Source organism: Chanos chanos, chromosome 1 (genome assembly GCF_902362185.1).
Source record: "Chanos chanos chromosome 1, fChaCha1.1, whole genome shotgun sequence".
Lineage (NCBI taxonomy): Eukaryota > Metazoa > Chordata > Actinopteri > Gonorynchiformes > Chanidae > Chanos > Chanos chanos.
In genome coordinates, this window is record NC_044495.1 from 6,769,478 (window position 1) to 6,785,493 (window position 16,016).

General features: G+C 40.3%; 2 protein-coding genes across 3 annotated transcripts; both read right to left on the bottom strand.

Annotated features, from left to right (window-relative positions):
* Positions 1 to 287: 287 nt before the first annotated feature.
* LOC115822549 (glutathione-specific gamma-glutamylcyclotransferase 1) lies at positions 288 to 5,062 on the bottom strand. Of its 2 annotated transcripts, XM_030786458.1 has the most exons (4): positions 4,277 to 5,062; positions 3,990 to 4,025; positions 3,363 to 3,710; positions 288 to 308 (listed from the first exon to the last, which is right to left on the bottom strand). In XM_030786458.1, the coding sequence occupies exons 1-4, from the start codon at positions 4,445 to 4,447 to the stop codon at positions 288 to 290; spliced, it is 576 nt and encodes a 191-aa protein (XP_030642318.1). In that variant the 5' UTR covers positions 4,448 to 5,062. The 2 variants fall into 2 exon arrangements, with proteins under 2 accessions (XP_030642318.1, XP_030642311.1); XM_030786451.1 differs by lacking the exon at positions 288 to 308 and having other exon boundaries at positions 3,051 to 3,710.
* A 2,647-nt stretch (positions 5,063 to 7,709) lies between these two features.
* On the bottom strand, positions 7,710 to 15,579 carry LOC115819881 (delta-like protein 4). Its single transcript, XM_030783401.1, has 11 exons — positions 15,163 to 15,579; positions 14,797 to 15,057; positions 14,459 to 14,516; positions 13,595 to 13,858; positions 12,724 to 12,784; positions 12,479 to 12,609; positions 11,945 to 12,114; positions 11,268 to 11,487; positions 10,178 to 10,901; positions 9,319 to 9,427; positions 7,710 to 8,876 (listed from the first exon to the last, which is right to left on the bottom strand). Exons 1-11 carry the CDS (start codon positions 15,211 to 15,213, stop codon positions 8,871 to 8,873), a joined length of 2,055 nt encoding a protein of 684 aa, XP_030639261.1. The 5' UTR covers positions 15,214 to 15,579; the 3' UTR covers positions 7,710 to 8,870.
* Between the last annotated feature and the right edge of the window lie 437 nt (positions 15,580 to 16,016).

A 16,016-nucleotide genomic window follows, 5' to 3' on the forward strand; every position in this document is an offset into this window, starting at 1 on the left:
ATTTTAATCTCATACCTGTAATGGGTGGTTAACATTTCCTTAGAAATTTGGTCTAAACATATCAAAGAAAAATATATACGAACTTGGATTATCAATTTGTCAAAATCATAACATCATATGGTTTTGACAGACTGACATGTTTCTTAAAAAAACTGTCGAGAAACGGCTACTGGGTAGAGACGTTTTCTTTTTGTTGTTGATTGGTTTAGCAACAGCTAGAGTTGAATGTGTCTGAAAGTTTAGATTCTGGAGCCTCCTCCCAGACAAGGACAGAGTTTGGTCCGACCTTAGTAAGGTATCAAAACAACCTAACCCATCAGTTCAGACAGGACAAGGTTATTCATAGAGTCTAGGTGGCTCCACACTCAGTGTGTCAGAGAGAGTTTCTGTCAAGCTGTCAGCAGATGTTCTGGAAATGCAGGGTGACCTGCTAAAAAATTGGTTGTGAACTTACAATTTGAGGTCGTATTGACACTTTTTTTAATGAAAGATGAAATTACTCATCTGAGGTACCCGATGATCTTTTTGTAGAGTATGTCCCATAAATGGGGTGTTTTTTTTTCAATCGTCATGATCTGGCAAAGTCTCCATCTGAAAATGAGTCATTCCAAGTTAGCATTTTATTCAACCCCTGAACTCTTATATTTAACCTGCCTGATAGGTAAAGCATAACACTGGAGGATTGTTTCTTGCCAACTTTCAGCTTAATTGGGAAGAAATGGTGTATTGTGGGATCATTGTTACAAGAGAGATACTCTACCGTGGTGATGTCTGTACAAACATTATCAATCTAACCCCAAAAAAAATTGTCATTAAGAAAAATAAACAGAAGGTCTTAAGCATAACCAAAAAAAGAGGTTTTGCCTTCCTCTCTCTGAAAGAGAAGACATGGATCCAGGATTACCTTCTCAATTTTATCACATCCTTTACATCATCACCATTGTGTTGTTTTTTTTTTTTTAATTCCAGTAGCTTTATTTAAGTATTTATCTTGACACGCTGTCATGTCCAATAAGCAGTCCGTCAAAATGATGGCAGTGTTTATTGGAGTTGACAGCGTGACGTCCTTTTGTTTTGTTTCGTTTTGAGTGTTGTTATTTTTTTTAATGTTAGGAACACACAGTCCATACAGTTCACTCCGTCGCTCCCCCTCTCAAACTTGGCTGCCTTCACCTTTCCCCTAGTTTCTTGGAATCAGAAGCCAGGGGGCCTTCGGTGTAAGACAGGAATATTGTCCACATGTGGAGCCACAGACGGTGGAGACCACTATATGGCTGAGTGAGCGACTCACATGTTTACCAAACGTGACTGAAAACTCACATGCAGGGAATAATATTTTACCTTACCCCATTTCTCCACATTCCTCCCTGTAAAGGAAACAGAGCATGTAGACCACTGGTGTCATTAAACGCATGCCATTTCTCAAAAAAGTTTTTGTTTTTTTTTGCGAAAAGTTCCATTTGTGGACAGTCATAGGAATGAGAAAACGCTGAGGTGTGGAGGGACAGGTTGCTTCTGATTCAATGCTTTTAACAAACAAAAGTTATTACCGCTTTAACAAACAAAAGTTATTACCGCTTTAACAAACAGAGCCGTCACTCGATTACTGGCCTCTCACAAGACTGTTGTCCAGTTTCAAAGTACATTATGATCCAATACCATGTTGTTGACACCACGTGTCACCCTCTGTGACATAGCATACACAGTAATATGTCAGTCACAGCGTCACTCGCTCACTCACTCACTCATTTTTAAAAGAGCAAAGGCCACTGAAATATGATCACCTCTTCAGCATAACAGAAAATAACAGAGTTTGTGAAATGGCTACTCTCTTTTTGCCTGAGGGAGTCTCACTGCACAGTTCAGTGATTCTTGAATGGAGTCTTTGAGGAGGATATCTTTAGGATTCTTTAAGTGGATATAGAGGTTTGCTGTGATAATCTGACACCACAGAGTGAAGGAATTCATGCACTGTGCATTCGGTACACTGCCAGAAATGTGCTATATAGAGCTAAAGAAATGCTAAGTTCAGCTTTACAGTTCAGCGGGGAAATACTGAATAACCAATGATTGAAAACATAAATATGCTTTTACCCTTTACAAAATATGAATATAATTATATTTATATTCATATTATAATTATAATATAAAAATATAAATATGCCTTTACCCTTTTATATACTCATGTTCAGTTGTGCAGTATTTTAGCGACAAAAGTTAAGATTACAGTGTGTATTTAGAGATTTTTGATTAACAATACTCAACAGGGTGGGAAAAAAAATTTACATTTTTGACCAGTGCTAAAAATAGAATTGAACTTTATTGAAATCTGTCTTTAAAAGAGATGTATCCCAAAATTCAGGTGTTTTACATTTCATAAACAAGGAATATAAACACAAACAGTAGGCCTCAAATCAAAAACTGCATGTAACCATCAGGCCAAAAAAAGAAAATGCCACAGTACAACAGAGCACTAATGTTTGTCCAGTTTCAGGAACAATTGTTACAGCATTTTATCATAACTATTATTATGATACCGAGACACAAATTCCCTAACAGTTAAAACCTTTCTGTTTAAACAGAGGAGGTTCATTGCATTGACTCAGCGATACTGCATATCAGAGATGTTGCTTTTAAATGTCTCATTCAAAGCATTCGTGCAAACGTTATCCCCCTTTTTCCCTCTCAAATTGCTATTATCTGCTTCATAATAAAAGATCAAGTCTAGCCCCCGCCCCTTTTAAGTAAATTCGCAACCACACCAAAATAAGAGTGTTACATAGCATAAGTAACTTACATACATAATTGATCTAACAGACTCATCACCTGCCTCCCTTTTTGTCTCTGTTTTTAATGGTCTGCTTGGTCATGACCTCCTCTTTTCACAAATTTTATCTGTGACAACAAAAAGCACTAAAATTCATTCTGATTTGTAGGCTGGAAAGTCAAAAACAGCAAACAAGTGGACATAAAGGCCAGTGACAGCTATAAGAGACAGCTGAAAAAGAAACAGTAGATGTTTTATATTTCGGGGGGGGGGGGGGGGGGGGTTATTACAGACGATCTTGGCCTGTGAATATGAGACATTTTTGAACATGTTTCTGTTTACCACAGATTTACATTGGTAAGTGGCTTCATATAAGACCGTATAAATATAATGTAAACAAGTAAAATTCACAGTTCTGTTTTCAAGATTCACCCAATGGTGCGAAGCAGATGGTGACGCCACGCCGATCAAAACATCTAGATCAAGCATTATACTGAGAACCAAATCCTGGAGATGAAGGACATCAAGTCTTTTTGTAGATAACTTTGGTCTGACCTTTGATCCTCGTCCTTGGCCTTCAGAACTGTAGGGCCACAGCTGCAGCCTCTATAGAGAAGAGGTGATCGTCCTCCACCTCTGGACAGTACATTCTCATAAACTCCACCAGACGAAGCAAGTATTCGATGTTATGGCCAGTGCGCCCGCGGCAGATGGCAATCTGCGCTGCTATCTCTTTTGGGCTAGCCGGTCCAAGATATCTCGGGTTATCTGAGGTAGCGATGTAGACCAGGGCCAGCAGAGTGTTTTGGCTCTGCTCTCGAGGAGTGAACTCCACCACCTTGGTGACATAGCCCCCAAGAACCGACTCTCTCTCGTTTAAGTACTTCAGAGATTGTTCAATCTGAGAGTCTGTGACTTCATAGGCCACCCCCCAAGTGCAGGCCTGAATTAAAAGTGAAGATAAAAGCTGTAAGGATTTTGACAAATCCCTGACAGTTTGAACAGTACAACGGTAACGAAGCCTCTTTTAACAAAAAATTTTAACGTTCAAACTGTTTGGAGAACTTGCTAATTGTAACTGACATGTTGACTACATACTTCTTCGTTAAAGCAGGCACCAACTGATGGAACAGTGCCCTCCTGCTTAGCTAGATCAAAGTAATGACTAAGTAGTTACAGGTTTGCCCTTTAGCTATTTTTAAAGTGGAGGGACAACACTTACTTCATGATCCTCCACCAGAGTCACAACTCTTCCAGGCTTTGGGGGGGGGAAAATGTACATATGTTTAGGCAGACCTCTATAGCACAACGTAAACATGCTACAGTACCACGTATTGAATGATTAACAACAAAAACTGAGCAGTTGTTTTTAAGCGTCCGTCTGATGGCCCATGCCGGTATATATCCGGATAACTTTTTAATGTGTTTTTATCTTACACGATAGAGGCTGTTGTGCTCAAACGTAGGTAGATCAATTAGAAGACCAAGCTGTTTATTTTTGCGACTTACCATGTCTTTGTCGCCCCTGTGGAAAGTGTCTCCGTGCCAGAAGCGCCTCTTGTATCCTTGGATGTATCCAATTTCTCTCTTCTTAAACTTGAAATCCGGCTTCCAGACCAGTGAGCCGTAGCCGAAAATCCATAGATTATTGGTCTCTGGAAAAATGTCTTGAGGTCTCATGGTATTATGACTGTGCGCGAGTATGAGCAAAGTGCGGTGAACGATGTTTTTATATTGTTAAAAGTCTGACGACGGACTGCACTGTTGATAAGGTAATTAACAGGTTGGGTGTACTAGTCTCTCCTCTTCTGAATTACTGTAATGAACGTCTCTGGAATGAATTTATTTTGAGTAGAAATGTTCTGTCCGCCTCCGTGATAAACCACTTCCACCAATGTTGCGGTTATCCATTCTTCAACCCATCAGTCTTCTGCGTCACTATCTCGCCCCTTTCCCCAGAATTACGGCTCAGGTAGAGCCTGTCTTCTAAGTGCTTGAACAGTTCCTTCACAGGAATTTCTGTGGAACTACTTGTTTTGGCCGCAAGACTCAAAGTTTTGACACGGCACGTGTATTTGTTGTTCAGAACGTCACACCGGAACGTCCCAAACTCGATCCAATCAAAAAGCCTCACTAACCATGTCATTAAATTCACGCCGTCCTGTCGTGTGGTGGACGTTCCTCTCAGTGAAGAATACGTCCGGTCATAGCGATTGGAATTGTTTGATCACATCTTGTTACCGTCGCGGTCAACTCATCAGCTGAGAGGGAGTTAGTAATTCAGATGGGAGGGAGTTCACTGTTAGACTGATTAGATTTACTGCAGTGATGCAAGGTGTCATTCCTCTTGAACTTGGCAGCCCATAACGACACTGAACATGCTGTACGGCGACCTCTTGTTTTGGAGACATATGACGTAAATGCTAGGTACAGACATATTATTTCTGATGTAATTGTCGGATAATAAAGCCAACAGCTCAGCAACAGTCCAGCTACCTTGAAAAAAAAGAAAGAAAAAATGCGTTCCACGTCGGAATCTTTCACTGTTAAATTGTAATTATGAGTGTATTCATGGGAGTGGGAAGTGATACCCCCCTCCCTCCTCCTCCTCCTCCCTACTACCACCCGTGCCCTCTTGTCTGTCTCCCTCCACTTGACAATTAAATCCTTGACTTTCACACAAGCTAAATGGAGATTATCTATTAATAGTATCAAGGTGGACTCGCAGAGTACAGGCGATGTTAAGCTACTTAATCGTCTTATCTCAGTGCAGGGTCGTCACGCTCAGTGTAAGGCTCTACCATGACAACAGAAGCAGCAAATTTATGTTGGCCACATTAAAGCAGATTTTATCCCCGTCTTGATGACCGTAAGCCTAGAGGGTCACGTCTGAGCCTTGACCTTCCAAGACTTACAGTGAGACATGGAAAACACCCGCTCCTGTTCAGCGCATTGATCTTCATATTTTTTACTTAAGACGGTTTTGTGATGTTTACAGTGAAAAATACTACACAAATTACGTGGTGGGATATATATATATATATATATATATATATATGTCTCCTATATATTCTCCGGTGCGAAATTTTTAGTGCCCCCGTGTGTTGGTGAACGGCATTACAGCTAAAAGTGAAATCTGCGGCAAAGCCAGCTTAGGAAGCTGATTTTGACCTAATATGAGGGTTTTTCTTTAAACAGTTTCATACCATTCTTTCTAACATTTCGTATACGAGAGAGAGCGTTACTGATTCCTTTTTTTTTTTCAACTTGCGCCATCATTGGATTTTTAATTTTGAAATAGCTTTGAAAAGTTTTCAGCCGTGCTGTTTAAATCAGTGACTGCAAACGTGTGAGAATTGCACATAATAATGGCCATGTTTCACTGGAAATAGATGCGTGAGAAACCGTTGGCTGATTCCTCTTTGCATTTTAATCAGTCAGGAAACAGGAAATGATGTCACATAATCACAAACAGGATGCTGTGATTATAATACAATGAAAAGGTTTTGCTGTGTGCCTGGTGTCTGGAGGCCAAACACGGGCCACAATATGAGGGAAAAGTACATTTCTGTAGTGGAGGATTTTCTCCTTTAGATAGACCCTTGATGTGATGTGAAACTTGTTAATAATTACTGTGTTCTCAGTAGTGCTGCTGCTGGCAACAACTCATTATTTAAGTCCATCTGTCTCAAATATTTAAATTAATGCTGGATGAGATGTCTTCCACTTAATAATCCTGATCTTGAATTAATCAAAGAATCACTGAAAATGTATTCCAAAAGCAGTTATTTTCGGTACAGGTGATTCAGTGTCTGTCTTTCTCTCAAATGCATTTCAATTTTAGTTATTCGTTTATTTATTTATTTATTTTTTTTAAGGAGTGGCTACTGTAAGGGTGTTGTGGCTCTGTTGTTAAACTCAACTTTGGGTGTGTACGGGTGGGGATGGGGTGGTGTGTGTGTGTGTGTGTGGAGGGGAGGGGGGTGTTGCATCTGCTGTGCTGTGTAGTGGTGTGGAGACACACCCCCTCAGCATCTGTTAGTCTTTGTTGAAAGGCATGTTTTTCCAGTCATCTGTTTGCTGAATTTGTAGAACTGTCAGTTGATGGCATTATTTGGTGAATCGTCAGATACGGTGTACAGAGTGTAAACTATGTACTGTTATTTTATCAGGCAGTATACATACAGTCTAGAGGGGAGCTTACAGTGTCTGAAAACCTTTAAAAACATTGCCTTTACAGGTTTTTACTTTTACTGAGTATACCTTAATGTAATAAGCACTATGTTACTTCTTCAGATAAAAATCAACATGTATCAGCTTACGTCATAGACACTATGCCCTGATGTTTATTTTAAAATTTCATATCATTTTTATCTGGTTTGCGTTCTTGTACTGCTCCACCTGAGGCTAGTACTTCAATTTGCACTTTAAGGAGCATATCCAGGATCAACTGAGCTAGCAGTAAATGAGATTTAAAAATAAATAAAGTACTTGCAACTTTTGTTTTTTTTCTTTTAAAGGTTTTTAATCAGTTCATGACCTGTCATTCTTCAGACTGCTGTTACATACAGTACTGTCCACTGAGTGACTGGGAGCACATTGATTTTACAATAGACACATGCTGTTTCACTGGCCCAAGAAAAAAAAAACTACTCTACGTGTGATTATTAGAGCTACTACAAGGTCCGATAGGATTTAGATGATGCCAGTTTCACGCCAGATGACTTTAACACTCAGACTCGAGATTATTTTTGTTTTGGACAAATGTATAAATATCTAGTTTTACCACTCATATTCTACATTTTAGGAATCCAACAAACAGCACTGTACCAGAATTGTTTTCATTGTAAAAAAAAAAAAAAGCAAAATAAAAAACAAAAACAATATTAATTATAGCAACAACAACAACAATAAAAATAAATTTAACTTTTTTGGGCATCAAAAACAGACAGACAGACATACATGACATGACATGTGCATTTCTGACTTTTCCACCTCATAAATATACATTATATACAAAATAATTTTACAAAACATAAAAAGATCAGTGCTTTGTAAGACTTAAATAACTTGTGAAATACTATTAGCAAAAAAAACAAAATAAATGGTTCGGTAATGTCATTAGCTTTTAATAGGCTTCCTTGGTATGATAGTCATTTATGCGTCTTTGTGTTCATCTTGGGACAGTGTTTTGCATAATATAACATTAGAAATAGTGCTGTCTCTTGCCTCTCACACACTGCATATTCCTATTGCATATGACATGTTTCACTTTTTCATTTCAACTTGTGCAATGTCAAGATTGCCAAAAAAAAAAAAAAAAAGAGTTGGGCACAGACATTAAAGGTCCTAAAACCATCATTAAGGCTCTGTGATTTGACTGCATACGCTTTTTTTAAAAAAAAAACAAAACAAAAATGGTCATTTTACAAAGCTGACAGACAATCATCTCAGACATTATTATAAAATGAACCGTCTCCAGTATTTATTATTTCATTTCATGCACAAAAAAAACAAAACAAAACAAAATAAAAATGTGTTTTCTTAAACTGTTTTCCTTTCCTCATACATAGCGGTCCTCCACCGGGGTACGAAAAAAAAAATATATGGAAGTATGGAGATTCTCCCATAGGCTTGTTGGCAGTTTGTTGATTAATTAATGGCTATTTGTCACCACAAGGTTGAATATGCACAATAAGAAATATTTCCTTCCACACATGAGCCGTAGTCTCCTCATGTGTGTGACTGTCGAGTTGGTTCAGTGGCCTTTTTCCCAACAGTATGGCTATGTCCCTTTTTTCCTTTTCGTTTTCTTTTTTTTTCTCTTTTCCAAACTTACAGTACACAGAATGTGAGCTCATCAATCAATAATCCAAATAAAATGTGAGGCCTAACTATTATTTTTTGAGTGTCTGTGAAAGTTCTTACATTCTTACATTCAGACTTGGATTTGACGCTTTTTGAGTTCTCATGCTTTTCATAGAGCTCACTGTCCTCTCTCCAGTTATCAAGTTTTCAAGAGCAGCAGTTTACATTTAAATAAATCCCAGTTCTTTTCCATATCTGTAAACAGTCCAGGAGACGCTCCTACATCCTAGTGTTTTTATACCTTTAAAAGAGACAAAAGAGACACACATGCATTTTAGGAAGTGTGTACCAATGAATGCCAGTAATAACAACATAAATACCAAAATATTTCAAATATTTATAAACACAGATATGTTATTACTGTACTCCATCATATGCTCCTAGGTTGATGTCTTAATTTAGAACATATTGTGGTCTTAAAGTTATGGTTCTGCATAATGTGGGAGATCTGGGGTGTTCTCTGTTAGAACAGGAACAGAGTGGGTCTGTGTGTATCACCACAGTCTCATTCGGAAGCACAATAAAATATCAATTTTACAACTGATCCATGTTGGTTTGTCCCACTGCTCTGAATGTCAATGACATAGACTGACATGTATGGTTGAAAGTTCTGGAACACAGGGAAGTGCAATCACACAGATATGAAAAACAGGAGTATTAGAAGGGGGGAAAAAAAAACTCACCTCAGTTGCTATAACACACTCGTTCCTCTCCTCTGTTATTACAAACACAGACTGGTACATTGACTCTCTTGAGGAACTTATTGTCGATATTCTACATTCTGGTCTTTTACTGTGAAGACAAACACAATCAAATAAGCATTTATGGACACCACTGCCAAAAAAAGGAAAAAAAAAAAAAAAAAAGCTATCTCTACATTCCCCAAATGTTGCAATTGGTCTGCATGTAGCAGAAACTGCTTTAGTTATTGTCTGTTTAGACTTCTTGCCGCCAACGCTGAAATTAATGGAAAATACAGGACCTCAGCCAATGCAACTCATTTCACCACAACTGTTGCCTTAGAAATCTGTTAGCCTGTAGCTCTGTTAAAATCTTTTTTATGCCTTGGATTTTCTCATAATCTTATGAAATCCACCTTGAAGCATAGCTGTTTTCTGACTACAGTCTGAATACTTTACCATGTTTTACTGTTTAAGCAAATGAACAACATAAGGTTCAAAGCTTCTGCTCCCTTTGTGACTCAGTCTTGAAAGTCTTTATGCATTTGTTCATTATTTCTCTGTTTAACCTCTGTTTTCCCCAAAAGACAGGGGCTGTGGCTAAGAGAGCTATTTTTTTTTTTTTTTTTTTTTGACTGGATGACTCATTTGACTAATGAGCACAGATTCAAATATTCTTAAACCATCACATCATCTATTCCATCAAGCAGTTTGACTGCCATTGTAAAAGACCATTGTTTGTTTTTTTTAAAAAATGACATGTTCCAAATATATCATTATTACTGTAGAAGTTCACTGGACATTATATAAGCCAAAGAAAAGAGAAACAGTGAAGCAGTGCATTAGTACAGAGGATCCTCACCTGTGGATTCTACTCAAAGCTGGTTTCTTCTCAGAATGCTTTTCACAGTTGTGATTCTTCTGTTCATGTGACTGCGGGTCCTTGTATTCCTTGGAGGTTTTGTACTCTGAATGGTAGTTGATCTGTTTGTAGTCCATCTTCTCTGCTGGGCAGTCCACGTCCAGCACCACCTTCTTATTGGTGTTTTTCAGCAGCAGGGCGGATATGACGTTGTCCTTCTGGAAGTCTGACAAGTTATTCATGGTCTCTAAATTCTGGTTCTCTTTGTTCCTCTGCTGCTGAATGTGGCGGAAGATGGTCATGACCATACAGAGTAAGACAAAGATGACCACCAGGCCCACACCGAGGGCTACGGCAGGCCAGTGGAAATGTTCTCTTGGCTCCTCTCCAGCGGTGGGGCTGGCAGTAACGGATGCAGGCACGTTGTAATCCTGGCACCGGGAGCCACTGTAGAAAGGGGGACAGGAGCAAGAGCCATCTCCTGTGCAGGTCCCTCCGTTCAGGCAGGATTTCGAGGCGCAGCGGTTGATGGGCCTGTCGCAGGTGAAGCCGGTGTAGCTCGGAGGACAGACGCAGGTGTAGCCGTTAATCCGGTCCAGACAGGTGCTGCCCTGGGCGCACGGGTTGGTGGCGCATTCGTTGATGTTGATCTCGCAACGCTGGCCTGTGAATCCCGACGGGCAGTTACACAGGCGCGCGCTTCCACGGATAACACAGCGCCCCCCTTCGGAAAGAACAGTATACATCAATAACCTGAAACGACTTCCCATTCAGTAATACCCGTAGTATAACATCACGCATTCTAATTTGAGATACTCGCCTGCAAGCTTAGTCATGATAATGACTATTTTAAGAATCACGTTAGAGCTCTTGTGTTAGTAGGTACTCCCTAGCACAGTTACTACTAAAATCCCTTCTGACCATTCGATGGTTAACTGACAACTGCATATATAGTGGATCGGCAGCACGGGCTAAAAAAAAAAAAAAAGGGATTCTTGCTCTGTGCTTAACAGGAGAATGATTCAGGTCTTTCCATACAGTCCACTAACGCAAGATTTTACTTGACTAATCCACACTGTTTACTGCTTACCGTTTGCGCAGGACAGGGTTGTGCATTTGTCTACTCTCCTCTCACAGTTGAGTCCCGTGTAACCTGCTGGACATTCGCAGACGTAACTTCGCCCGTTGTCTTTGTCACGGCACCTCCCGTTGTGGAAGCACGGCGCGTCAGCACAGGTCAGCAACCTGTGCTCACAGTGGTCTCCCTCAAAGCCGCTGGGACACAAACACCTGTAGCCCTCCTCCAGGTCCTGTGAAGCCAAACGCCAAGACACAACTTAGAGTCACTGCATATTACAGTCCCTCACCTAGTTAGTTCAACGTTTGTTCGCTGTGTGTATTCAGTGTGAACTTATACATTTTGTCGTATACTTTTCTTCCCAGTTTGAAACACTGCGGAGCCTCCTGCTCCATCAAAAATAACGGCTCAAACTACCATTTGCCCGAGCAGTGAACTTAATGAAAAAATAATCTGGCAACTGTAAGAAGAAAAAAAAATGTCACCCCCCCACCCCCCCATTCTTGATTATATAATGAATATTGACAAGGTTGCCAGTGGCAGTTGGACTGAAATTAGGCCCTCATTGTATACTCTAACTGTGATGTAGGTCAGCTCAAGAGGGGCAGAGCAGACCTACGTGGATAAATGAAAGACAAAAACAGGAAGGCCTGATAAGCTTTGTGAGTTGTGGGAAAGAACAGTCTTACCACGCACTGTCCCCCATTCCGACAAGGCTTGCTGTCGCACTCCCTGACCTCCATCTCGCAGTTAACCCCTGTGAACCCAGGCAGGCAGCTACATGTGTAACTTCCCTGGCCTGTATTCATACAGGTGGCTCCGTTGCGACAGGGCTTGTGGTGGGTACAATAGTTCAAGTCTGTTGATGTGTAAACAAACACCGGTCAACAATTTCACAGTTGCTTGGCAGTCACAGGCAGAGAAAAGGGAAAACCAAACAGATAATTCTAAGCATTACTATAAACAAAGACATACAGTGCTCCAAAAAAAGAATCGTTAGTAAAAAAGATGGCTGCTTAACTGCTGTGCTTCGCCTGACAACAGAGTCTATCCTTAGATGTGTAAACTACCGTTAACAATGAGAAAACATACGAGTGCTTTCAGAAAATCAACCGTTATTTTATCGAGGTTAGGTGATTCAGTCGTGGAGATCTGGACGTGCCTTTTCTGTGCGTTTGTGGCTTTGCCAGATGAGAATTTCCGGGCACTTTTTTGACCCTCACCTTGATCACAGAGCAGCCCACCCCAGCCTTCCTCACAGATGCACTGCCATGGTCGCTCACACGTGCCATGTTTACACGCCCGCGCCGTCATACACTCATCACACAGCGCCCCCTGCCACCCGGTTCTGCATCTGCCACAGCGGAAAAAAACACAAGCGGTATAACTTCATTTGATCTGCTCGCACAAAGACTGAGCTGTTGAGGCATTCTGTTGACCTGCTTGCTGTCTGATCAGAGATACTCACATACACTCTCCTGGCTTGGAGCAGTTTCCGTTCCTTTCGCTACATCCCTCAAGGCAAATGGCTGTAAAGGGAAAAAAAAAAAAAACAGAACATGAATTTAAAGTCTACAATCCAAGTCTTCTTTTCAACTCAAGGACAAAGATTTTTTAAGCTCTAAAACACATGTTATCTATTATATCCAATACTACACCTGATTTACTCTTTTTGAAAAGATTTTTTTTCTACATCATTACCTGTGTTAAGTGACAGATCTGGTACTTATGTTTAGGAAGCTTGTGCCTAACGTGACATCGATTTTGCACGGTTACAAGTCTTGTTTTTAACGGCTGGTTAGGTAGGAGCAGATGCTTGCCCTGAAAAGAGGACAGCTGCCCCATTGTTGATTGTGGGCTGTTTGGACGGTGTTTGCAGCTGCTACGCTCGCGCTCAACAATAGAGACCGCAATTTAGTGGCGCGTGGCGGATGATAACGCTGCGATTATCCCGGCGCGTGCTGCTCACCTAATAGCGCACGAGCCGGGATTAAACTGGGCCTACCTATCCTTGGGATCCTTACACGAGGCAGAAGATGATAAAGATTCATAGAACCCTCTTATTGTTATAATGACATCATTCAATCTAGTTTTTCAGCCACAATTATATTTGATTCTTTCTAGATATATTTTATATTTTAAGACCGTCTTAAGAACGTCTTTTTGAATTTAAATGAAGCACTCCTTCAAAATAACGTGATGAATACGGATCGTGTTGTCCATAACCTTATTAAAACACAGCTAACATCAGTGACAACAAATTAATCTTGTGGTCATATGAAACAAGTTAAACCCAAAGTAACAAGACCACGTTTCATATTTCCTCCTCGGTTGCTTACGTTCTTCGCAGTATTTTCCCTTCCAGCCAGGGAGACAGGATATTTCCCCGTCAGGGTCGCAGGTGTAGTGGCCGAAATGGTCGTCCCTGGGAGCACATTTTTTGGTACAACTGTCGCCGTAGTAATTTTCATTGCAGATGAACCGGTAAGAATACCTTAGCTCTGTCTGCTTCCCGGTCTGAACATCCAGAGACCATGCAGCCCCTACTTCCAACTGTTTTCGGGTTGCAAAAAAGCTAATCAGTCTCTCGGGATTACTTATATCTGAAAATAAGACCACAAACACAATAATGACTGTTAATGGTGTATCGTTTGTTTACCATATTATATTGTTTGTATTAGAGACAAATACTACAATCGCTGGTTGGCAAAGAAATTTCAGACTCTGTTGGACAGAGTCTGAAATTTTGTGAGAGGGTACTTGAGCCTCGCTATCTGATGATTCATGTGTCCTGCAATTTAAATTTCCTCTTCCTTTGTGTCAGCAAAACATTTTCGACCTCTCCAATGTAAAAGGTGTAAAATACAGGAAAAGGGCAGTCAGTGGCTTTTGGCAAGGTTTAAACATTCTCACCAAAGACATGCACACTTTCCCACGCCAAAAATAAACTAAAGGAAGTTCAATTGTGTCGGAGGAAGGGGATGAAAAAAGTGCTCTGTTGCACGTAATCACAACAATGAATAAAGGGTCGAAAAGCGGTAAAAAAGGATGAACTTGGCGCACATACATAGCTTCACTAAATTTGTTCATATCTAATTAATTTATGATAAGGAGTACCCAGGGCATCATACATTTTCAGACGTGTTTACCACATCACGTTAACGTCTCCCCCTGGCGGTTTGTCTTGTCGCTGTTATGCTTACCTAAAGACGGATCCTCTGAAGAAGAGTGCCAGGCTTCGATGATTAAGGAGAAAGATCCCTGAAAACATAAACCATATATTGAAATTAACCTAAACCTGCAGCCAATTAAGGCTAATGCTATACTGTAACATAGTCTGCAGAGCTTTAAACAGCTGCTAATAATCGAGCATTCTGCCATAATACGTTAGTTTCATCATCTTGAAGGTTACCTCTAGCTCAGACATAATTAAGCATCCGTTAGCAGTATTAATTAATGTTGAATGTGACGTCTATTATCATTAAGTAACCCCCGATAAAGTTCTGGCTGCATATTAATTTCTGTCTCAAAATGCTCTTACCGGCCATCCAAACTGGAAGGGCAGGCGAATGCGTTTACTGAAAGTATCATCCTCCATTATGGTGAATGAGTTTGCCCCTAATACAGGAGTAACTACACTGCCGAAGATACAGTCACCAGGAGACACCTCTATCTGGTAGTTCTTCAGGCAAACCCGAAAGAATGTTTTGCAGTCAGGAGCGCAAGTAGTGCCATTCGCCAGCAAACCGTAATCATTCTTAAACTGATGAAGATCGAGTTCAAATACACCGGATCCCAAAACCTTTAGATATACAAGAGAAAAATTGGTCAATATGAACAATATATTCATTATTTGTTATAACGGCAGCGCGTTGTTGCCAAGAGTATTTGATTCCAGTTTCATTACCTGCGTAGTTATCGTTATGAGTAGTACAATAACTGTGTGCCAAAGTGCCATCCTTTGCAAGCGGTACGTATCCTCTGAGACGCAACCTGTTCCCCCCGAAGATGTCCTACTCCAGTGGGTGTCGACAAGTTGGAAAAGTGATTTAAAAAGTGTTAATCCTTCTTCGAATGCTCTCCAAAGATATCCAGATATCCAAAATACGCACAGATAGAGAAGCCCTTAACATCCAATGGTGCAAGTTAAACAAATAATATTAACGTCAATATCCACAGTTTTGCCATTTTCATTGGTTTGACAGCTCCTTGCATCCTCCTGAAATTAAAAATTCGTTTGATGTTGAGTTGAGGCAGCCGTTGCGTGTTGAAGTAGTGAGACATGCGACCTGTCCTGTTGTGTGGTTGAAACGTCAAGATGTGCTTGAAGGGTCTCCACTGTGTAATCTGAAGGGCATTAGACGCCTCCCTCAGTTTATATACTTGTGTAAACTCATTATGGAGGCTGTCATTGTCAATCACTAATCACCGCCCACTTTCCATCCTCTCTCCCTCTCCAGCCAATATAGTCACAACAGATTTGGTATCACCTCAGTGGAAACCATTAAGGCGCCGACCACGCGCTCGAAAGTTATGAGTTTGTTGGTCGCAGTTTGAGACTAAGGAAACGAATTCCAACGAAAACGTTTTTCCACTTAGATTAAACTATAGACTGCTTCCGCTTAAGGTACTGTTTGTAAAATACGAATACCAATTATGTATTAATTGTTATTCGAGGAAACGTATTTATATCCCAAAGCTGTCAGTTACTGATTTTACTATTACCCATCAACATAACTGTGACTGGATATTTCAATAATG

Bases quoted from the DNA above. Each gene is read 5' to 3' on its own strand.
- LOC115822549 (XM_030786458.1), bottom strand. From the start codon at position 4,447: ATGAGACCTCAAGACATTTTTCCAGAGACCAATAATCTATGGATTTTC. The intron at 3,711-3,989 runs GTAAGTGTTGTC...CTTTTAATTCAG, and splicing joins CTCTGGTGGAGGATCATGAA to GCCTGCACTTGGGGGGTGGC. The intron at 309-3,362 runs GTGGCCCTACAG...CTGATGGGTTAG, and splicing joins TCTCTATAGAGGCTGCAGCT to GTTGTTTTGATACCTTACTA.
- LOC115819881 (XM_030783401.1), bottom strand. From the start codon at position 15,213: ATGGCACTTTGGCACACAGTTATTGTACTACTCATAACGATAACTACG. The intron at 15,058-15,162 runs GTAATGAAACTG...GTATATCTAAAG, and splicing joins TCATAACGATAACTACGCAG to GTTTTGGGATCCGGTGTATT. The intron at 13,859-14,458 runs GTAAGCATAACA...TCTTATTTTCAG, and splicing joins TTCAGAGGATCCGTCTTTAG to ATATAAGTAATCCCGAGAGA.